The sequence below is a fragment of the Carcharodon carcharias genome, chromosome 3, assembly GCF_017639515.1.
Source record: "Carcharodon carcharias isolate sCarCar2 chromosome 3, sCarCar2.pri, whole genome shotgun sequence".
NCBI lineage: Eukaryota > Metazoa > Chordata > Chondrichthyes > Lamniformes > Lamnidae > Carcharodon > Carcharodon carcharias.
Genome location: NC_054469.1, coordinates 151957501 through 151981131, shown reverse-complemented (window position 1 = coordinate 151981131; position 23631 = coordinate 151957501). Strand labels below are relative to the sequence as shown.

Genomic DNA, 23631 nt, shown 5'->3' with positions numbered 1-23631 from the left:
GTGCACTTGAGGCAATTAGTTGGGAGGGGTGGGGAGTTGCAGGCCTTGGTGAAATAGCTTGTTAAGGCCTTGTTATAGGTCAGTCATAAAACTCTTGCAAAATTGCCCTAAGGTGAATAAAAGTGAAAATTGAGTTATTTACTTCTGTGCAGAAATATGAACTACTGATTTGAAGGAACAATTGTTTTTAATAATTATGGCTCTTATTTTGCTATATGTAGCCAGCAATAACAGTTAAATAATCAATAAATTATTATAGGGAATCTACTGAATGAAACACAACTACCTTTTGACATCCAACTAGTTTCAAGTGAAATAGGCCAATATCATGAAATGATTGCGGGGAGGAGGGGTCATACCCCAGAATATGCACTGTGGACACTCCCTCTGCCAGAAGTCTCCATGCAAGGACTGCATGGGAATAGCCCCAGAAGTCTAAACCTCCGATGGACAATTACCCTGCTCTTTGAACCATCTTAAATCGGAGATTTCAGATGGTTCTAACTTTCTTAGCAGAATAGTTACCCAGGAAAAATTCAAAGGATTAAAACCACTTAAATCCTGGGTAACTATACTACTAAGCCCCCCCGACTCCCCTGACTACTTTTCCCGTCAATATTTACTATTAAGAAAATCCTTACAACATTCGAAAAGAATGCAAGTTAAAATCTGAAGATGTAAACAGTTTATGTCAATAAACCAATAATGACAAATAAAATATGTTGGCAGCATGATTTTAATGTGATAAAGGTCCCTGTATTGAAATGCACTTTGAGAAGCCAGGGAGAAGGTAAATGTATAAATAACTAACCCCCACCTCCCCAACCACATCCTCAACACCCGACTACCTCCTGACCACCCAACTACCCTCCTGATTACCCCCACCCCATTGACAACCCCCTAACTACCCCCTTTCTAACCTCCTTGACTACTCCCGGCTACAACAGCACCCCCAACCACTTCCCAAACCCTCCAACTACTTCCCCCAGCCCTCGACTACCTCCCTCACCCTGACTAATTCCCCTGACTCATCCTACACTACCCCACACCCCTGAGCCACTTACCCACACACCGGATACATTTACCTTCTCCCTGGCTTCTCAAAGTGCATTTCAATACAGGGACCTTTATCACATTAAAATCATGCTGCCAACATATTTTATTTGTCATTATTGGTTTATTGACATAAACTGTTTACATCTTCAGATTTTAACTTGCATTCTTTTCGAATGTTGTAAGGATTTTCTTAATAGTAAACATTGTTAACATTAAATAGATTGGTTCACTGCAGTTACAGAGTTGTTAGCTGTGCTTCTCAAACTTGTGCTTTCTCCATCATGTGTGTGAAGCATCAAAAGCACTTGAATTTACATTACTATCTTATTAATGGGGCCATACTGCTTCACACACGTAACAGAAAAAGCATATTATTTTGTGAATATTTCAATTTCGTAAGAAGTCCAAGGTATGTTACGGCTGATCTCCATGATTGACCTGTGAGCTGCTACTGATGACAGAATCAAAGGAATTTTACTACAGTGTCATTTTAAGGAGTGCAATAAAGCTGTTCAAAAAAAAACTAAATAAATAAAAGTGGTGCATATGGTAAAGAATATCTAGTGCTAAAATGTAACAAATTGTGTGGTTACTTAGCAGTTGTCTAATAAGTATAGTTTGGTTTGTCTGTTTGTACACAAGAATACAAGATTGCCTCCCACACAATTACTGTATATTTTATAAGCTACCCACCTCCAGCATTTGTACCAATTGGCTTGAAGTATCTGAAGGGAATCTGAATGTAGTTTTACGAGATGGAAGAATCCTTTCAGACAAAGTAGCTGACCGTTATATTCCAAGACACAGTCTGCTGCCTCCCTGGTTCACACATAAGTAGGAAGGAATTTATAGGAACGTGGAAAACTTACAGCACAGAAGGAGGCCATTTGGCTCACCATGGGAATACCACCACCAGGAAGTTCCCCTCCAAGCCACTCCCATCCTGACTTGGAAATACGTCGACTGCAGCTGGGTCAAAATCCTGGAACTCCCTCCCTAACAGCACTGTAGGTGCACCTACACCACATGCATTGCAGTGGCTTACGAAGGCAGCTCACCACCATCTTCTCAAGGGCAATTAAGGATGGGCAACAAAAATGCTGGCCTAGCCAGTAATGCCCACATCCCAGAAAAGAATTTAAAAACTGCCTGTGCCGATCAAAAAAGAGTTATGCAGTCAAATTCCACTTTTCAGCTCTTGGTCTGTAGTCCTGTAGGTTATGAGTGAAAGCTACTTCCGTTTTTTTTTAACAAGTTTCAGTAGTTAAGAGGAATTAATCTTAAAAGGTTTCCAGGCTTGATACTGTTATGAGCAGGTAAGGAGGGATATTCTGCTTTTGTTCCTTTCCCACTCCCCATTTGTTTATAGCAGAGATTTTGATTGCCAGTTTTGTACCAAAACTCACCCAGGTAAAAATATTAAAAATGTACAATTACATCCGACTTCCCATGAGCGCACTCAAGTACGATCTTAAACCCCAAGCATGCAGAAAAAAATATGCTTTTACAGAGCATCAGATGTTAAACTTGGCCAAGTTAAATTGATTTTAAAAAAAAGTCAATAAAGATTCACTGATTGTATCTGGAGGCATTGGTTCTTCAGCTGAGGCAGTTTGTTTAAAGTCATGTGAAGTCAAGAAAAGGAGTTCCTGAAAACACTGTTGTAGAAATTAAATGGCTTCTTGTGGAGAGTCTCTATCTGCTGTAGGAATGGAGACACACTTTTAGTTCCACAAAACAGGGCTCAAAGCTTAGATGGAATATTGCAGAGAGAGAAAGAAGGTGAGAGACAGCCACTCTCTCCAGCAGCTAGAATATCTCAACCAAATCCTAAATTCAAGTATCCACAAAAAAGGTTGTATCCTATAACTTCTGTCCATGTTGGTTGTATATTCTAAAAGGAAGTTGATCAGCTTATGTCTGGCACAGCTTCTCTTAGCCATTGTGATAGCCAAGGTGATTAATTTTAATGTTCCAGCAATGAATTCCTGAATGGTTCATTCTTCCATTTGGATGAAATAGGAAGGAAGCTTTTCACCTCCAGGGAAGTCCTTGCCCCTGCTGGAGCCACTATTCATCTCCATGAAATGGAATGTGACTACACAGATGCACATTGGCAGCCATTTTAAGTCAGGGTCTTTGTTTCAGTGAAATGTCCCTTTTAAAAAGTTTAATACGTGAAACCAGCTGATAAGATATCAAATTAATTCCACATAGCACATCTTTGTGACAAAATGCATGAAAAATCTATAAAAATAACTCCTGACAGATTTTGAAGTTTTCAGAACCGTATAGTAATATCTGAAAAATAGAAGCGGGGATTTTCCGCTCCCGTTTGTGACAGGCATCATAGCGGGTGGAGGCGCAAATGATCCGGAGATTGCAAAGATTGGCTTCACATTGTTGTAAAACTAGTTTGTGATCGTCCGCTCCACCTGTCAATGACAGCTGCATTTCCTGCCACCGCGGTTTGGGAAGCTAATCTCAATTCATTGGAATATCATTATAAACCCTGCTTGCTGGAATCATCCCCCCCGCCCCATGCTAGAGCATGAGTTATCACACTGAAATGTTTCACAATGGTACATAAGCGACGTGTACCTGGCAAGCTGCACTTCGCTCAGGTCTTCAAGGTTTGTTGTCTACCTTGCTTCGGGCAGCACTCGTAGTCACGAGTGCCAGGCTTTGCAGGCAGCACCACATCACTTTTAGGGAGCTCACAGGCTGGTCTCTAACCACCAGACCAGCCGTAATGTGTGGGTGGCTTTTCAAAGGCTGCAGGGCTAGGACTTGCATGGGGAAGGGGAAGAAGTGGCCTCAGGCAAGGGAAGAGGCTGCAGGGTGAGGGCTGTACTGGGGATCGGGGTTATCTCAAGGTGTGTGTGGGGGCACGTGTTGATTTTTGCAAGTGGCCTCAAGATGATGAGGGCTGAGGAGGCAGTCTCCAAAGGAGATGAAGCCAGGTGGACATGTGAGAGTGTGCTTGAGAGACAGAGTGGTGGTGTCCCTTGAGTTGGCAGTGAGTGAGATGTCAGTGAATGTATGATGGGCTTGTGAGTGTGTGAGTTTAGAGTGATGATCTGATTGACTTACCCTGGCAGCACGGATGCGATCATTCATCCTCTTTCTACATTGGATGGTCAACCTCCTCTGTGCAGCATTGGCACTGACCACCACTGCTGCCGCCTCCCAAGTCGGATTGGTGAATTGCTGGACCACCTGCAGCCAGAGCGGGAGTGGAGGACATCACAGCGGGCCTCTAAAAGGCATTCCATTGACGGGTCACTGAACTTTTCCTGGCTTTTGGGACCATGTCTCCACTGGAGCAGCCCTGGGCTGCAAGCATTGAGAATTGTGTGTGTGGCTGCAGTTTAGATATGGCACCTGGAGTGAGGAAATGGTGAGGTAATGGCATGGCGGGCGATTCAGAGGCCACCCACCAGCGAGACAGCGTGTTTCCTGTGACTGCATAATTAATAAGGCAGGAAGTGGACGATACAGCGCAAAAATCGTTGCGGTTGGTGGGAAAAATGTGCGTATTTTTCATGCCCAGCACTGCACTTAGTGCAATTTGGGAAAAATTCCTGCTAGAATGTTCTTACCTTTTATCCAAATTTGCATTGTGTAATGCACAACGATACAACATCTGGACACAGGAAGCAAAAGAAGTGCAAAGAAGAAACAAACAAATTTTTAAAAAGATTGAGCGGCAGCTAGACTTGAATGTATTGTGTTACTTAGAGATTATCTAAAGAATTAAAAATCTCTCACTTGAGTGCAATGCTTTAATTATTTAAGTATCTATTAAATAGGATAAATGTTTATCCTCCAATATTGTCATGACCAGGAGAGGAGATCATCAGCAATGTTTTCCTTTTTCCTCCCTGTCTTTCCTAAGGCAATTATTCATACTACGTACAGCTACAAAGGGCCCAGCAGCTCCCCTGCACCTCACTCAAGTGGCTTTTCATAGTGTATTCACCTTTTGCACAACAATGTTAATAATGCCAATTTTTGTACATTCTGCGATGGACGATGGACTTAATACTCAAAAGTGACATACCGTAAGGAGTAATTATTTATTCCATTTTTTTTCTTTCCTTGTATATTTACTTGGCTTGGTAAGTTTATTTTACCACTGCTGGTGAGATTGTTGCTTAGTGTGGTGTGAGTTGTTAACATCTAAATTGAAATTTTCAGAAATGACTCTTACTGCTGAATTAAACTGTAAAGCAGCATTTACTTTAGAGTACAGATTCTATTGAATAGTATGTGTTACAACACAGCTGAACAAAATGGTATTTCATCAATGTTATCATATAGGATATCGGAAAAGCAAACTTTTTTTGACTATCATCTCATTTAGCTTGGACTAATTTGTTTTGGATCTTTGTGTTTAAGGATCAAATCATTTGGCCTTAAAATTTACTCAGGGCCAGAAAGTGAGCACCATGGGTGGATTGTTAGACGGGAAACCGGGAAATAGGGGTTTCCTATATGATCTGGTGAATTTTAATTTTTTCCAATGGGCTTCCTGCCTGACAGCCAGCCAGATTGACAGCTTTTTGGGCTAGAAAACTGCCAAGGAGTGCATGCTAGTTAAGTCTGAAATCTGGAAGGCATCGGACATTGATTGGGGAATGGGATGGGGATGGTTTAGGGCTGGACAAGGAGGGGCAGTTGGGGTGGACATCATGGGGGTGGGTGGTGAGTCATACACTGTAGGGTTGAGGTCAGATATTGGGGGTTTGGATGTCAGCCAGTTGTGGAGATTGATTGCGTGTTAATAAGTTTATTGGGCCAAGACGAACCATTCCTCCTCCTGACCCACAAGCACTGCTGTAAAGGCACCTACTTCATGGATCTGACCATTCTCACGTCTTTTTACCTGCTAGCATTACTGAGGCCAATGAATCCTGGCCTATATGTGTTGAAAATTTAATAACTTAGATGATTTTCAGTTAAACTGGACAGTCAGCCTCAAAAGATTTTAGTGATTGCTTCCTGAGTCTGAATTGGTTGTCGAACCCCAACCTACCTTTGTTAAAGCTAAAGGTTGGAGTGGCTGTTGGAGTGGGTTTTGAGAATTTCAAAATTTTACCCACTTGTCCTTGGAAGTTAAAAGTACCTTTTGAAGTTTAAAATGTTTTTGAAGGGCATTTGATCAATCAGTACATTTTATATTGGTTTGTTCCATGACAGGATGGACATTAATTATAATAAAATTAATGCTGTTTGCCTGGAAAATGGAGCTTATGTTTTTAAATAATTAAGTAGTTAGTAATAGACCATATGCATGAATCTCCACAACATAAATAAAATGAACTGGCAATCATAGTATGACTTGTAAAATATTTCTGATTGGCAGTGTTTGCAGTGACATTGGACTAGACTTTCCTGTGGGTTTTGAGACGCTGATGTCGGGACCAAACAAGCCCACACTTGCCAGCAGTGAGAATGATGGCATAACCTACCGAGAAGTGTCCTCCCACTTGGCTGCCTCTGTATTCGCCATTCCTATCAAGGATGGTGGCAGGGCTCCTGATGCCACGGGCTCAATCAAAGACCCAGAAGCTCTGGAGCCTCAGAGCCCCATCAGTAGAAGTAGGCGCTAATGAGGCAGGCTGGGTTCTGCGAGGACACCTCAAAATGGAGGCTCCGTTGCTGACCAACACAGATGGGCTGCACTGAAGACTCTTGAGGCCAGTGGAGCATCAGGTTGGAGCGAAAACGCCTCAGCAGGCCTGTTCACTGAGGGACCTGTGGCCTTTCATCCCTGCATGCCCATCATTGAATTTTCTGGCTCCAGTGGTCCTTTGGTCTGCTGCTGCAAAACCACTTGAATTGTGCCAGCAGCCTCAGCACCTGTCTGGAGCCTCTCCAACATTGGTAAAATACAATCGCTGCTGCATAATAAATTCGACCTTAAATTGGCTAATTGGCTTTCTGCCTCTGCAGAGTGAGCAACCCAGTTCCCCGCATGCCCCTGGGAAAGTTTCCCTGGAAGTAGGAACGCATCCTAGAGCCATGCGGCACAAATCCCCATTATTTTCACAGCGCCTCTTGCCTTCAATCCTGTCTCCAGAGTTCTTTCTGTGAATATAAGAAGTATCCACAGTATCAGGAATTATCCACATTTGCTATAATTAATGGGGTTTTCAATTCTCATGCTTTATCAGTCCAATGGCACTCCGGAGCATGGGTAATTTGAGGCCACTGACTTAACGCAAGTGTGTAGTTCCAGTGAACCAAGTCTATTCATCAGTGACTTTAGTACTCACTATGCACATACACATACTGTACACATAAGCAGTGTGCCTCAATTTAGCTGCGACTTTGAAGTGGTCAACACCTTGATCTTTGTGACAGGGAAAGAAACAAAGTGCTGAGTACAATGTCAATGGTGTCATAAGATTTATAATTGATTCTCCTTTCCTACTGTAAAAGCAGCCCCATGTGACATGATTGGATAGGAAGAAAGCAATTCTGATCGTAAGCGTAAAAAAAATTCCAAAAATCTCGACCTTGATTGGTTGTGGAGTAATTTCACAGTCCATCACAGAACAATTGGACTTACTACAGAACCCCATTGTGAAGTGTCAATTTTATACTACTGTTTGCTTTATAGCAGTAATCTAAAATATTAGGCATGGTTACCACTAAATTTGACTGGTGCCCCAACATGGGCACAAAGCCAGCAAAGCAGTATCTCTGCTCATTGCTTCATGCCAGAATGAAACTCAAGCCAATTCAGGATCAGGCCTCATTCACATGCCACCAAGAAGGTGTTGGCACCAAACAGGCATCCAGCTGCAGCATGCCCATCTGGACAGCAACAAATCAACTAAGACTCACATGGAGCTGGCCGACTGGTTGGATCTGGGAACAATGGGGAGCGGTGGCGATGAGATGAATGAGTTTTTTTCTGGAATCAGTAGGAGCACTGCTACATCTTCTGGACACTCAAAAAAAAACAACTTCATTTATTTCTGTTTTTAAAAGCAGCCTTTAGCCAGCCTTTTAAGGACTGCTGGTTAAGTTGCACAGTGCCAACCAATGAAACAAACCAACATGGAACTAATCAAATCACTCAAACTACTTTTTTTGATGATCTTTGATTTCCTGGTGTCACGACCTCAGTTGTGTGATGATATTGTGATTGTTTTCCCCCATAAATGTGGAGGCAGCCACAGGGGCTGCTGAGTTCTGAGGTGGGCTGTTTAAAAGGTCCACTTCGGTGCTCTGGGACTTTAGTCCAGTTGAAATAAAAACAGAGAGGCCCTCGAGGCCTCACCCCTCACACTCCCTCACCCTCCCACCCATCCCCCATGCCCCATCCATGCCAACTTATGCCCCACCTAACCCTCCATGGCCCCTCAGACCCTCCATGCCAACACATGAGCCACCACTGAACCCCATGTGTCCCTTATAGCCCCTATTTCAACTTAGTACCAACTCATGTCAACTCATGCTCCCCACCTATCACCCTTAGAACATCCATGCCAATGTGGTCTCCAGCATGGAGAGACCTCAAGACCCAAGCAATTTTTAAAAAAGGAATAAAACAAAAACAACCCTCTAGACTTCATCTGTCTCACCACCCCCCCCCTCACCCCCCCATACACTCCCCATTCCCCATCCATGCCACCTTATGTTCTCTACCCAACCCCCCCATGGCCCATCAGAACTGCCATCCCAATCAATGTCCCTCTACCATCCCCATTGTCTTTTATGGACCCTATACCAACTTAGTGCCAACTCACACCACACATCACCCTTTGCCCTTACACCTACCATACCATCTCACCCAGTATCCACCATGAGCGAACCTCAGGTATCAATGCTGAGATGAAACAAAAGAAGTTCTGAGGATCAATTACAGGCTTCACTAAAAAACTGTGTTTGATAAAGTGCAATTAAATACATTTAAATCCCTTCAAATACTTAATCCATTATAAGAACAAACATTTGTTATCATAGCCCCACATCAAAGGCAACTAATTCCTTCATAACTTCTTGGATCAATCAAACTGTGAACTTACAGGCCCCACTGTGATAATAAGTTGTGGAAGCCGTCAAACAGTAATAGTACTATAATGAAAGCCATAGGGCTTATGTCAGCAAACCGCTATGGAAATTGCAAGCACTGATGTTTTTCAACTCTGAGACATAGCAGGTTGTTCTTTTCAAAAGTTAAAAGCAAGGGATTTAAATAACTTGACAGTTCCACAGATCTTGTGCACTTTCACGTCTACTCATAAAAATTGCAAGTCACACTTCGTGGGAAACAGACCTTTTTCTATAAAAATGGGGTCTGTTTGAACTCAGCACTGAGTTCATGCTGGGTTTTGGTGAATCACATCTCTCCCCAACCCCCCTGCACCCCCCCCCCCTCCACCCCCACCCCCCCCGCCCCCCCCCACCACCCCCTTCATAATTTTTTTTGTATCCTCTCTTTGCTTTTCTAATTTCCATTTTTACTTCACCGCTGTACTTTTTATACTCTTTTCGGTTTCTGCAGTATTAAGTCTTTTGTGACTGTCATAAGCTTTCTTTTTCTGCTTTATCTTGGCCTATATGCTTCTGGATAACCAGGGTGTTCTGGATTTGGAAGTACCACCCTTTTACTTTGTGGGGACATGTCTACACTGTGCCTGTAGAATCTCATCTTTGAATGCCTCCCAATGATTTGGCACAGATTTTCCTTCTAAAAGCTGTATCTACTCTTACCAGATCACCTCTGAGGTTCATAAAATTTGTCTTCCCCCAATTTAGAACTTTTACTCCCACTTTGTCTTTGTCCTTTTCCATAATGATGCTATATCTAACTATATTATGGTCACTAACTCCAAAATTGTCCCCCACTACTATTTAATCCACTTGCCCAGCTTCATTTTCTAAGACTAAATCTAGAATTGTGCCCCTTCTCATTGGGCTTGTTATGTGCTGGCTAAAAAAGTTCACTCGAATGTAGTTCAAGAATTTTGCACTCTCTCTGTCCTTCACACTGTTCATATTCCAATTGATATTAAGGTAGTTGTAGTCCCCAATGATTACTGCCCTATTGTTTTTGCATGCAGAAATATGATTCCATATTTGCTCTTCTAACTCCCTTCCACTATTTGGGAGTCTATAGTACACTCCCTAGCAGTGTGGCTGCCCCTTTTTTAGTTCTGAGCTCAACCCATATGGCTTCATTTGATGCTTCATTTAGTATATCATCCCTCCTCACAGCTGTAATTGATTCTTTAACCAATAATAATACACCTCCACCTTTTTTATCCCCTTCCCTATCCTGCCTGAAAACTCTATATCCAGGGATGCTGAGCTGCCATTTCTGCCCCTCCTTAAGCCAAGTTTCTGTTATAGCAATGATAATTAATCCATACTTGTCCAAGTGACTGTTAATTTTGTCCTGGATTGCTCTTTCTAAACGTTTTACTGCTGCTAAGGTTAAACTGACTGGCCTGTAGTCACTGGGTTTATCTATGAACATTATTTTGAATAAGGGTGTAGCTCCCATCTATAAGGAGGATTAGAAGATTATAGCTGGTACCACTGTAATTTCTAGCCTCACTTCTCTCAGCATCCTTGGATGCATTCCATCCAGTCCTGGTGACTTTGAATTCTTCCTTTTTATCAATTTTTAGCCTATCCAGTGTCTCAACTAACTTCTCTTTCATGATGACTTAGGCAGTATCTTCTTCCTTGGTAAAGACAGGTACAAAGTACTCACTTAGTATCTCAACCATGCCCGCTCCCTAATCGACCCCAATCCTCTTCTTACTCACCTTTTACTATTTGGATGCTTTTAGATGACTTTTGGATTTTTTTAATGCTAGCTGCCGGCCTCTTCTCATATTCTCACTTTGCCTCTTTGATTTCCTTCCCTCTGAACTTTGTATATTCAGCCTGGTTCTCACTTGTATTATCAACCTGATGCCTGTCCAATGCCCCTTCTTTTTTGCTTAATCTTACTCTCTATTTCTTTTGTCATCCAAGGAGCTGTGGCTTTGGTTCACTTACCTTTCCCCTTCATGAGAATGTGCCTCAACTGTATCTGAACCATCTCCTCGTTAGTTTCATTATAGTTTTGTCTGTTGATCTTTGATTCCAAGTTACCTGGGACAAATCCGTTCACAGAAATTTTCCATCATTCAATCTATTCAATTTTTTCACTTTAGGTTGCTCCTTGCCCTTTTCCATAGTTAACCCAAACCTTATGATACTATGATCACTGTTCCTTAAAAGTTCTGTGATAGACAGTTGGTGAGAACACAAAACCTAGGAGCAGGAGTAGGCTCTACCATTCAATAAGATCATGGCTGATTTGATTGTATCCTTAGTTCCCACCAGTGCATTATTTCCCGTGCTAATTTTTATTTCCACATGAACTGATTCTATATCTTGATCTTGCAAACTAAGATCATTTCTCACTACTATACTGATGTCATCCTTTAATAACACACCCACCCTACATCCTTTTCCTTTACTTCCAATCTTTCTGAAATGCTCAAATACCCTTGCATGTTCGCAGAATTGGTCACCTTGCAACCACATCTTTGTAACTTTATCATATCATATACATTTATTTCAACTTGTGCTATCAATTCATCCATCTTGTTATGAATGCTGTGTTCATTCAGATAAAGAGCTTTTAATTCTGACTTTTTACCATTTTTCCTGCACCGACCCTATTTGTGCACTCTGTCCCCTTGCTGTCACACCCTGGTATTCATTACCTGTGTTGCTATCCTGCAAATCAGGAAGTGAAGGGAGAGAGGAACTTAGTGAAATTGAAATCACTAGGGAAATCATAGTGAGCAAACTGATGGAGTTGTGGGCTGGCAAATCTCCGGGTCCCAAGTCTCCTAGGGGCTCAAAAGAGGTGGCTAATGAGATTCTTGATGCACTGGTGTTAATTTTCCAAAATTCGCTAGATTCTGGAAAGGTTCCATCAGACTGGAAAGTAGAAAATATAACCATTTTGTTCAAGAAGGGAGGGAGGCAGAAAACTGGAAACTGTAAGCCAGTTAGCTTGACATCTGTCATGGGGAAGTTGTTAGAATCAATCATTAAGGAAGTTATAGCTGGGCATTTAGAACAGCTAAAGACAAGTGGAAAGAGTCAGCATGGTTTTGTAAAAGTAAAATCGTGTTTAACCAATTTATTGGAATTTTTTGAAGGAGTAACATGCGCAGTGGATAAAGAGGAGCCTGTGGACATGCTGTACTTGGATTTCCAGAAGTCATTTGATAAGGTGCCGCATCAAAGGTTATTACGGAAAATAAAAGTGCAGTGTGTAAGGGTAATGTATTAGCACGGATAGAAGATTGGCTGGCTGGCAGGATGTGATGAGTGGAGCCCCACAGGGGTCCGTGCTCGGGCCTCAGTATTTTATGATTTACATCAATGACTTAGATGAAGGGAATGCAGACATGATAGCTAAATTTGCAGATGACACAAAGATAGGTAGGAAAGTATGTTGTGAAGAGGACATGAGGGGGTTGCAGATGGATGTAGGTAGGTTGAGTGAGTGGACAAAGATCTGGAAAATGGAGTTTAATGTGGGGAAAATGTGAAGTTGTTCACTTTGGCAGGAAGCACAAAAAGGCAGAGTATTACTTAAATGGAGAACGGCTGCATAATTCTGAGGTGTAGAGGGATCTAGGTGTTCTAATACATGAGTCACAAAAAGTTGGAATGCAGGTACAGCAAGTAATTAAGAAGGCTAATGAAATGCTATCCTTTATTATGAGAGGAATTGAACATAAAAGTAAGGATGTTATGCTGCAGTTATACAGGGCGTTGGCGAGACCGCACCTCAAATACTGTGTGCAGTTTTGGTATCCTTATTTAAGGAAGGATGTAAATGCATTGGAGGCGGTTCAAAGGAGGTTTAATAGATTGATACCTGGAATGAGCGGGTTGTCTTATGAGGAAAGATTGGACAGACTGGGCTTGTTTCCACTGGAGTTTAGATGAGTGAGGGATGATTTGATTGAAGTGTACAAAATCCTGAACGGCCTTGACAGGAGAGATGTCAAAAGGATGTTTCCTCTTGTGGGTGAGTCCAGAATTAAGGGGCACTGTTTTAAAATTAGGGGTCGCCCTTCTAGGACAGACGAGGAGAAATTTTTCTGAGGGTTGTACAACTTTGGAACTCTCTGCCTCTCAGAAGGTGATGGAAGTAGGGTCATTGAATATTTTTAAGGCTGAGGTAGATAGATTCTTGTTAGGCAAGGGCATCAAAGGTTATCGGAGTTAGATGGAAATGTGGAAATCGAAACACAAGAAGATCAGCCATAATCTTACTGAATGGCGGAGCAGGCTCGGGGGGTTGAATGGTCTACTGCTGTTTCACTTTATGTTCTTATTGTCTTGTCCTTTCCCTTTAACTTTCCAAATCTCGCCTCACATAAACCCCAGGCTATTTAGTTTAAAGCCCTTTGTACAGCCCTAGTTTTAGTTATATGACACGCCAGGACACTGGTTCCAACACAGTTCAGGGGAAGGTCTTCCCAGTTGTACAGCTCCCTCTTTCTTCAGTATTGGTGCCAGTGCTTCTTGAATTGAAACACATTTCTCCCACACCAATCTTTGAGCCACGCGTCTTGTTTACCCTGTGCCAATTTGCTTATGGCTCAGGTACTAAATCAGAGATTATTATCTTTGTAGTGTTGCTTTTTAATTTAATCCCTAGCTGCTCATATTCCCTCAATAGAGCCTTGTTCTTAGTCCTACCTATATTGTTGGTAACTGGCTCCTTCCCCTCACACTCCGAGTTCCTCTCCCACCCAAAGGAGGTATCTTTAACACTTAATCCAGACAAACAACACGGCCTTCAGGACTCATACTATCGGCTGCAGAAAGCTGTATCTATTCTCTCTAAGTAAAAAAGATGACCAAAAGTTTGGTCAAGCAGGTAGGTTTTCAGGAGCATCATAAAGACAGAGATAGAAGGAGAGACAGAGAGGCTTCGGAACGGTATTCCAATGCTTGGAGCTGAGACAGCCCCAAGCCCCCACTATTTAGTTTAGAGCCCTCTTGACCCACTTGATCTGCTTTACTTACCAAATTGGTCCAACAATGCCTCCTTCCTTATTAGGCCAGAAATATACTGGTCAAAAAATTCTCCTGAGCATTCTTCAGAACTCTTCCTCCTCTCTGTCCTTAATGCTGTCTCAGCCTATGGAAGGATAAGTCCCTCATAATCACTACTCGATAGTTTTTGCACCTGTCTGTAAGTTCTTTGCAAGTTTGCTCCTCTATATCTTTCCCACTGGTAGGTGCCATATAGAATACACCCCGTGTAATGATACCTCTATTAGTTCTTAATTCTAACCAAATAGATTCAGTTCTCTGCCCCTCCAGGACAACCTCTCTTTTCCATAAGTATAATTTTCTACTTGATCATTACAGCCACCCCATCTCCTTTCTTTTATTACCTATCTTTCCTGAAAATCTTGTATCCAGGAATATTTAGTACGCAGTCCTGCCCTTTTCTACGTGCGGTCTCCTTTGTTGCCGCATCACCGTATTTCCATGTGGCTGTATGTGCAGCAGCACACCAGCCTTATTTATTGCACTTTGAGTGTTTACATACATGCATTATAAACCTCCTTTAGACCTTACTGCATCACAGTCCTCTTGGTCTGACCCCCAATACCTTGATATCTCTTACCGTAGTGCTATCTGCTTCTCCCTTTGTACACTTTCTTTATCCTTCCTAATGCTACATTCTGTTCCCCTTCCCCTGCCAAATTTGTTAAAACACTCCTGAACAGTACCAGCAAATACTTCAAGATGGGAGCAAAGCTCAGGGTAGTAGTATCAATTAATCAAATGTCACCTCCCGCATTCAACTGGCCTTGGTTTTATTTGCATTATTTTGTAACAGGGAAGAGCACATTTTTTCCGGGAGCAGATCAGATAACGTCTTGTACTCGTAATAGTTTTTGTCGTGAGATAAGCATTGAAATAACAAATGTTGGAAATCTGAAATAAACATTTTGGTAATTAGTGGAACATCAATGAACAATTGGAACAAGTTATTGCTTCAGATGGGAGCAGTAGTCAGGAACCTTTTTATAGAATGGATCAGAGAGAATGTGTGTTGTTCACAGATCATTTTGCAAATATGGTGATGCGGCAACAAACTATTTACAAAATGTATCCCAGCACCATGAAAAGATCTCTGCAACTCCTTGGTAAACGGCAACTTTATTACTCTTAAGCAGATTCAAGAATATAAAATCAATGCTCAACCTCTCTTCACTGTCACTTTATAATTGTTGTAAGGATGAATGAATGAATGAAAGAATGAGTAGCTAAAAGGTTTGTTTCAGTATTTTATATGATGTGAGAGAATAAACCAGGGAACGTATTTTCTTTCCTTTACAAATATCCCCGTAGTAAATGAGTTGTTAAATGATGAGTGGAACTTAACAGATCTCACATTTTCATTAAATTGGCCTAAGGGTTTGAACAAAAGATTTTTCATTATCTATTGGGTGTTGCCTTTCAGAATATTGTTTGCTTACTGCATATAGCATTTGAAACCGGAATCTCTCGGAATTTAGATGCACACTATCAATATATTGTAATAACAATGTAACAGTATTCTCTTTTTATTTGACAGTGACTATGACAAATATTGATAGTATATATTGATAGCATACAGACATATTACTATTTTTTCTACGATCAATAATTTGATAGTTTGTATATAATATTTTTGTAGTTTATATATAACTTTGTTGCTTTTATCAGCAGTTTCATTTGTTACAATACATTATTACATCAGAAGCACTCGAGAGTAAATTTCTTGAAAGGGTTTGATGTAGTGGAATATTCCTGCAACCTCATTGCAATCAAGAATCGCCTATGATCACTCACTCCACTGTAGGATCTCAAAACTGAGGAACTCATCATGCCCCTGAATCCTCTCTTCCCTTATAATCTGTAGGCAAGTTTAAGATAATCCGGCTACTGTTTTTCAATATGACTCACCATCTCGCTGACATATCTCATCATTGCTGATGTCCTGTTCTGCATGCATTTGCCCTTTCCTGGGCCCCCCACCCTCACTAAGAAGTCAATATTGGATGTGTGGGGCGGTGGGTGGGTGGTGGTGGGGTGGGTGGAGGGGGGTGGTGGTTGTTGCGGGGAAGAAGTCTGCCCAACAGAAGAATTGCTGCCCCTCAGCCATTTAATAGTCATTTGGCCATTAATCAACTGCAGCAGGATTTATGCCCATCAGGGACAGGAAGTCTCACCTCAGACAGCTACTGGCCAATCAGGGGGTGGCAAATCTCCAGTACTGGCAGTGCCACCTGGAGTGGTGGCCACTGCCAGTACTTCACTCAGGGCTTGAGGAGGCGTTCAGCGATATATCAGGACGTGGTAAGTATTTGGGGGTTCGGAGTTTGAGAGACCATGGAGGAAGGGGAACCGGGGGTTTGGGGGGGGTGGAGGTGGTGGTGTTGTGGATGGTGCTAACACCAAAGTGAAGGCCCTATTAAGGCTCAGGGGGCCTTAAGAAGGAATCTCTATCCCCGCCCACCAAGCTGGGCGCTTGGCGTGGGCCTCACCTGCTGCCGCTTAAATCCCGGTAGCGGCAGGATGAGGCCCTTAATTGGACATTAATTGCCCACATAGGACCTCAATTGGCCAACTGTTGGGCAAGCCACCCAAAGCCAATCCTGCCACTGGTATCATTGCACTGGGAGAAGCGATAGGCAGTTGGCAGCCAACAGGCCACCTGCAGCATTTTACATGCCCCCCCCCCCCCCCCCACCCCCACCACTCCCACCCTCAAACCTGCCAGCGGGGAATATAAAATCCAGCCCATAGTGTTTTTGATGTCAATTCATGCTCTATCTATTCACAGTTCTACGTGATATAGCTTCTTGTTGAAAAGCTATTGCCTACTGATAAACCCTGGTGCCTGATTCATAGCACTGTTGTCAAGGACTCAGCTGAGTATTTCAAATTCACCAGATCAAAATTAATTGAGCTAAGGTGCACAGGGATACAATTTCCATGAAGGTTCTCTCCATCTCCCACTGCGCAGATGATCAGCAGAAAACCCCAGATAAATAACATAAATAGTAGTTTACAATATGTCTTTCGGCTTTCCACCAATCTTCCACTCAAGTGACAGTTATGTGGAAATTTGACTCCACAGCCTTTTATCATTCCTTCAAAGCTAACTAAATTAAAATATTTTTCTTTCAAAAAATAGTTGATTAATCTTAAAAACAAATTAGTTTGGCATTAAAACATATTAATTTGGTAGATTATGTAGATCTGTGGATTGTGTACTGACACACAATAGATGCATTGTCCATGCTATTGTATAAACATCTATTTTGACTATTATAAAACTCACTGAAAATATTTTTTAACTCAAAGTGCAACTCTATTGCATTGTCGTCTTTTAACAATTCTTATGTAGTTTTTATGGTAACTTTTATACTGAAATGACTGTAGAACTAAAATAAAACTTCTGCAGCGCATAGTGGGTTCAACTGATCTTCCTAAGGCTACAAAGTACTCATTAAAATTCACTTTTTTCTCCCCAGTTTCAATCCAACTGTGTATTAGATAAGATAAGTCAGGGGCAGACAACTGATATGATATAGATCTTATTACTGTAGGCTGACCATGACGCAAATTTGTGACTTGAGAGTTATCTGTTGGACCACCTTTGAGCTATCTACTGGCTGTGAAGCATCTTCTGTTTCAATGATTTTAACATGTTGCTTCCTATGCTGCACAGACCTGTGCTGTGCCTGTAGAAAGTAACTATCCAGGCTTGTAAAAGGAATATAAATAAGTATCATGAACTTTTGCTTGATTATCTTCAAGAGTCTGGGATTAAATGTTGGAGCAATTTCCTTGATGGGCTGATTCTTGAAATAATTCGTAGTTTTTCTTGTTTCATACTTGCTAACATTTGTTCTTTATTATTTTATGTGGATTGAAAGGAAAAATTTACAATGTTAAGTGAGTTAATTTATGTGTGCTGGAAACATAAAGTAATTTATGTGGGAAAATATTGCTCTGTTCCATCCATCTAAACCTTTTTGCTCTTCTAAATAAATACAAATCACAGTAAACAGTGCAAGCTGTCTTCTGTAGGAAGAATCCTAATAATATTTAGGTTCATGTTTCCTGCAAGTCAAGTAAAGAGGACAGATCTTTGTCATGACTGATGGTCTGTATGTTGGGAATAGGGAGAGTAAAGGTATTATCTAACCTAAGGTTGAGAAGATGAAGATTTGTGAAAATGTTCTCGTAATATTTTTAAAAATTTGCTCTAGCAATGTGGACGCTTCTATTAAGGATGTTCTTACTGTCCTTCCCAGTTGCCCTGAGAGGGTAGTTTTGGATCTATTCTTTGAACGGCTTCAGCCCTAGTGCTGATGATGCTCCCACCATGTGTTAGGTAATGAAGGCTAGGACATTGACCCACTGTCACAGAGAGAAACAGCAATGTATGTTTGCCAGGATGTTTTGTAATTTTGAGAGATACCTGGAGTTGAGGCTGTTCCCATGATATTGCAGTTCTTTTATTTCTAGTTGGGAGATCATGTCATTCTGTACAGAGCCATTGAGCTGTCATGGGGTGCTTGGTTTCCTTAAGTGACCAATGCAAATGAAGCCCAGCCATCAAAATGAACTGAGGCTGTGATTTTCCAGCTCCACTGTGGCAGGTTTCTCCGCAGCAGATGCGACGAGCCATTCAAATCCCCATTGACTTCTGCAGGACCGGAAAACCTCACCGAGTTTCCCAGCAGAATTGCCAATGCATTCTACCGGATTCTGCTCTGGGGATAAATCTGTCCTCCTGTGCTTCACAGTTTCTTAGGAGCTATTCACTATTCTAACCAAAATGTGACACAGGTAATATTAAACTTATTGTTCTGTCCTGAGAAATTTTCCTAACTGTAATTGAAATCTGTTTAAAATCCTCATGCTTATTTATTTGATTTATCTTTGTCACAATGTTAGTTTTTTATGTGTATAGGAATTTCTTGATGGTTTTCATAAATGTTTTACATCCTGCCTAATGCACACTGGGTTTGCATGCCCATTCAATCTCCACGCTCAATTGTGTATATGTGAATTTAGCATAGACCATTTCTGACCGTTCCCTCAGACTCTGACTCAGAGTCACAGCCATTAAGCTGTTGCAAAGTCTTTATTCCCAAGTTTGACAAACCCTGAAAAATAATCTGTGTCCTGTCCAGCCACACCTTATCTCCAGTTCACACCACATGTGGTGATTTTTCCTATTTACTCAGCTAGTGTGCAACAACAGGTAAAAGAAGTCTAGCTTGAAAGGAAAGATTAAAGAAAAAAATCCGTGCCACTACGTAAATGCATGATGAGGTTATGTTTTCTATTACGACCATTAAGTTAAAAACACTGGCAGAATAAGGTTCCAGCCAAATGTTTGTTACCAATCAGTTAAATTAGGGTTTACAACCAATGCATCACCATCAGTTTCCTTCTATATCTGTCCAGCAAACAAAGCCTCTTTTGATGAGATTGGTTCCTTTATTCAGCTCCATATATACCTTCAACATAGACAGGATACAGTTCTGGAAGAATGAGAGCAAAATTTTGGAAAGACGAATGATCTTTTCATTTTAATCTGATCCTGGGTCGAACAGGAGGTTTCTTTGTCGCAGTTCACTGCTTTTGGATGCTATGCACGTATCTGGTGCTGATAATGTACGGTAACTGTCTTTCACAGGCTATGGCTTCGTAGATTTTGACAGCCCAGCAGCTGCACAGAAGGCAGTGGCATCTCTCAAAGCCAGTGGAGTACAGGCCCAGATGGCAAAGGTGAGCATTCTTGACAATGAAGCAATTTTGTCTCTGCATTGCAGTGTTTCTTTATTGGGATTGTAAATTAGGATAATGTCTGTTGGATTAAAGAAATTACCAGTTAGTAACAGTGAACAAATTGCAATGTGCACTTGTAGAAATCATCTGCTTGGCTTGTTGGTGAGATGCACAGAAATACAAATTGCGACATAACACAGATGTTCAAAATTAAGCATGTTTGCAAGCAATTGGCTAGGTGGTGAATGTGTAGAAAAAGGAGTTCATTTGAAAAAAAATTCTGTGACCGTTTTTACAGTTTTAAAAGGGCATTGCTACCTCGCAAAGCTATTAATAGAACCTCTGCCCTTGTGAAACCATGATACAATTTGGCTCAAGCTGTCATAACTTGTTCGGAAATGTGTTTTGTATTTCTTGTACATTGTACAGATTTTAAGCTAAGTTTTCTCACCAAAATGTTGATAATCTTTTAAATGAAAACCAAATCAACAAAATTGGGATAACCAAAATGTTGATGATGCACCGAAAAAGAATGCACAGTGAACGGAGGTAATGCAGAAACACTTTAAGAGTTTTAAAAGGCTGTGTTGGTTTACAGATTTAGGGAAACATGAAAATAAGATGCTCTAATATTACATTTCTGGATGCTCAATTACTCAAAGATAGATAAATCCTGCTAGGAAGGCCTACCTAACCCAGTTAGCTGGAGAGCTGGTGGGTGCCCCACATCGCCTCCTTTGGGGAAGGCTCATTGTATGAAGTACCAGTTAGACACACTACTGGTCAGTGACAGGCATTCCCTCAGGTAAAAGGCACCAGGAGCCAAAATTTTGCCCCTGAGGCTGCCTACCAATGAGAAGCCAACAGTTCCTCTTTGCTGGCAGTGCCACCAGGGGAGCGGTGATGGCTGTGGGCAATGTACCCACCAGAGGCCCAGGATCAGTAAGGGACCCAGATCACGTATGAGTAAGGAGAGGAGGTGGGAGTTATGAGGAAGAGGTCATTGGTGTAGGGACATGGAAGTGGTCAGGGGGGTTTAGAAGAAAGGACAGGGGAGTGGCTCACAGCAGGCCCCTCCCCTTCTTAATGCTGGGTCCTTTGATCAGACACTGAGTGCCTTTGAACAAGGGAATCTTTTCAGGAGCTGCATTTGCTTTTCCTGAATTTCCCTCTGTGGACTTAATTGGGGCAGAAGCAGGAGGGCAGCAGGGTTCCAATCTGGCATCCCCTGCTTGATTTAAATACACTCCACTTCCAAATCTGCCTCAGGAGAGGGCATTAAATTCTAGCCCTGAGCATAGACGCAATTAACATTCAGAAATTGGCTGCCCTTGATGGATATTTTTCAATTACATCCGGTGTATTTTTCATTCATGGGATGTGGGTATCATTGGCTAGGCCAGCATTTGTTGCCCATCCCCAATTGCCCTTCAGAAGGTGGTGGTGAGCTGCCTCTTGAACCACTACAGTTCATGTGGTGTAGGTACACCCACAGTGCTATTAGGGAGGGAGTTCCAGGATTTTGACTGAGCGACAGTGAAGGATGGCGATATATTTCCAAGTCAGGATAGTGTGTACAACATAATAATATACCATTCCAACTGAGGACAAAGAAGAGCAGCAATATTGTATCAAATACAGAGAACTACCTTCTGTTAACTATTTATGAAGTGGCACCTTCAGCTTCACCATCAGCAGTCTAGCCAACCCACATATCAAATTCCATAGAAAATCTGGTGAGTTGATTATACCATCTTGTTACTGGTTCCGCTGGAACTTAGAATAGCTATTTTATCCCAAAAAATAAAGACTGGGTACAGGTCAATGTAACTTTTGTTTTAGTGAAAGTTTCTGAGCAACCAAATTTGTTTGTGGCTTTGATACAGAATTTGATGTGGAGGTACAAATGTGAAAGGTTATTTAATTTCACAGATGAACAATGAAATAGCAGCAATTCTAATTCTTCCTCATTCATTCATAATCTACAATGAAGAAGTAATTATTTCATGTAGATCATGGAAAAAAATTGGAGACTGTCGTTTAAAAGCTTGGTGTCATACTGACACTATGTCATTCATGTGATCTCCCCTTTCCTTGCCTGTGAACATAGGAAACATATTACAGATTTTCTTCTCATCATTGGTAGCTGTTCATACGATATTGACAAATTAACTTTTCCAACTTTTAAAAAGTCAGCCGCATTAGCTTCTGGCCCCTGAGTATATTCTACAATTTTTCCTTTATAAAATCATCAGTTGAGGCTTGCATCACTTTAAAAGTCTGTTTCCAGGAGACTCGCCCCTACTATTGACTTGTTTCAAAATCTGAGTAACTCTTTGTTGATGTATCCTTTCTGATGCTTCCCCACCCATGTGTTGTGCTTCCATTTTCTACCAACAGCTTATCATTTCCACAATCTGCTCCAAGCTAAGCAGTGGATCGTGACTCAAAGATCACATTTGTAGAAAAAGAAGATTTGCAGGTCTCTTTGAGTTGCCATAACAATCAGTGGATTCAAGTTCAGCTGACTAAAATAGCACAATTCCTACTTATTGGCTGGGGAAATAATATAAACATTGTATAAAAATGGCACAACTGGTGAATCAACTCAAAAGGCTGGGAAGGTGGTGTCTAAATCCTTTTTGCTTCCTGCAAGCTCTTTGCCAATCCAGAGGGTTGGGTGGTAAAGCCTTATGCCTTACGGAAAAATAACCTTGTCAACAAGACTTGTGTGGTTAGCCAACCACTAGTTTGAGAGAAGTGCATTTGCTTTTGAGGTTGAAAGAGTTTCAAGGTAATCAGACAAGGTTGGCAGCAAAGGCCAGCTTCCTCTGGCCACTCCTCTGTTATAGTAACGATTCTATTCTCCCGCACTCTCCAGTCCAACAAACTTGCCAAAGAGGTATCAAGTATTTTCTAGGGCAGTGGGAACTCACTAGATGCCTGAATGAGCAGGGTTGCAAAGTTGATTGTTCCCTTAATGTAATGGGGATTTTTTCCAGGATAGTAAGACAGTGCTCTTATTAAGGAAATGTTTTGGCATAGACTCGATGGACCAAATGACCTCCTTCTGTGATGGAAATAGCTTTGAGAAGAGCAGATGGTTCTGCTTTCTCAGAGTAGGCAGTCTTAGGTGAAGAAAACTCATGAATATGGCCCATGAAAATCACTGGAATAAGCTTCTTCCAACATTGATTGATATCTTGCTCAGGGAGTGTGACTATGATAGTTGGGCTGAGAGAGAATTGTAGAAGCATGTAAATCAGAAAGAGTTACTGATGAAAATTAGAGATTATGCTGATTTGAAGAAAAATATGGTTTTCATGCAGAAATAATATGAAAATTATGATTTTGATTTGATAAATATAAACCAAAAATACCTTGGAAAAATGACCATGTTGGCCTTGTCACTTTAGATTTCACAGCAGCTTCTCCTTCATAATCAGTACTAAAATCTGCAAAACGCACAGCAACCAAATTCATGACTCTCAAAATGTTTTGGGTTTATTCCAATGTGCATTTATTTTTAATATTTGACAAATAGAGATAACAAAAAGATTGGGAGGCTTTTAAAGGCTCAAAATGCTTTTGAGTATTTGCAGCCCTTGCATAGATTGGGGTGAAGAAATAACAACTAACAGAACATCCAATGTGGAGGCATAGAAAACACTTTGTGGCCAGAGCCATGCTATCCCAATCAGAGTAATGAGAAAATAA

General features: G+C 41.4%; 1 protein-coding gene across 3 annotated transcripts in view; it reads left to right on the top strand.

Annotated features, from left to right (window-relative positions):
- The window catches only part of rbms3 (RNA binding motif, single stranded interacting protein), a 699194-nt gene that overhangs the window by 325402 nt on the left and 350161 nt on the right, over positions 1 to 23631 (top strand). For all 3 annotated transcript variants that reach the window (XM_041183426.1, XM_041183425.1, XM_041183427.1), the window contains exon 4: positions 19823 to 19914. In XM_041183426.1, coding sequence (XP_041039360.1) covers positions 19823 to 19914 — 92 coding nt within the window. The remainder of the gene's footprint in view (positions 1 to 19822; positions 19915 to 23631) is intronic.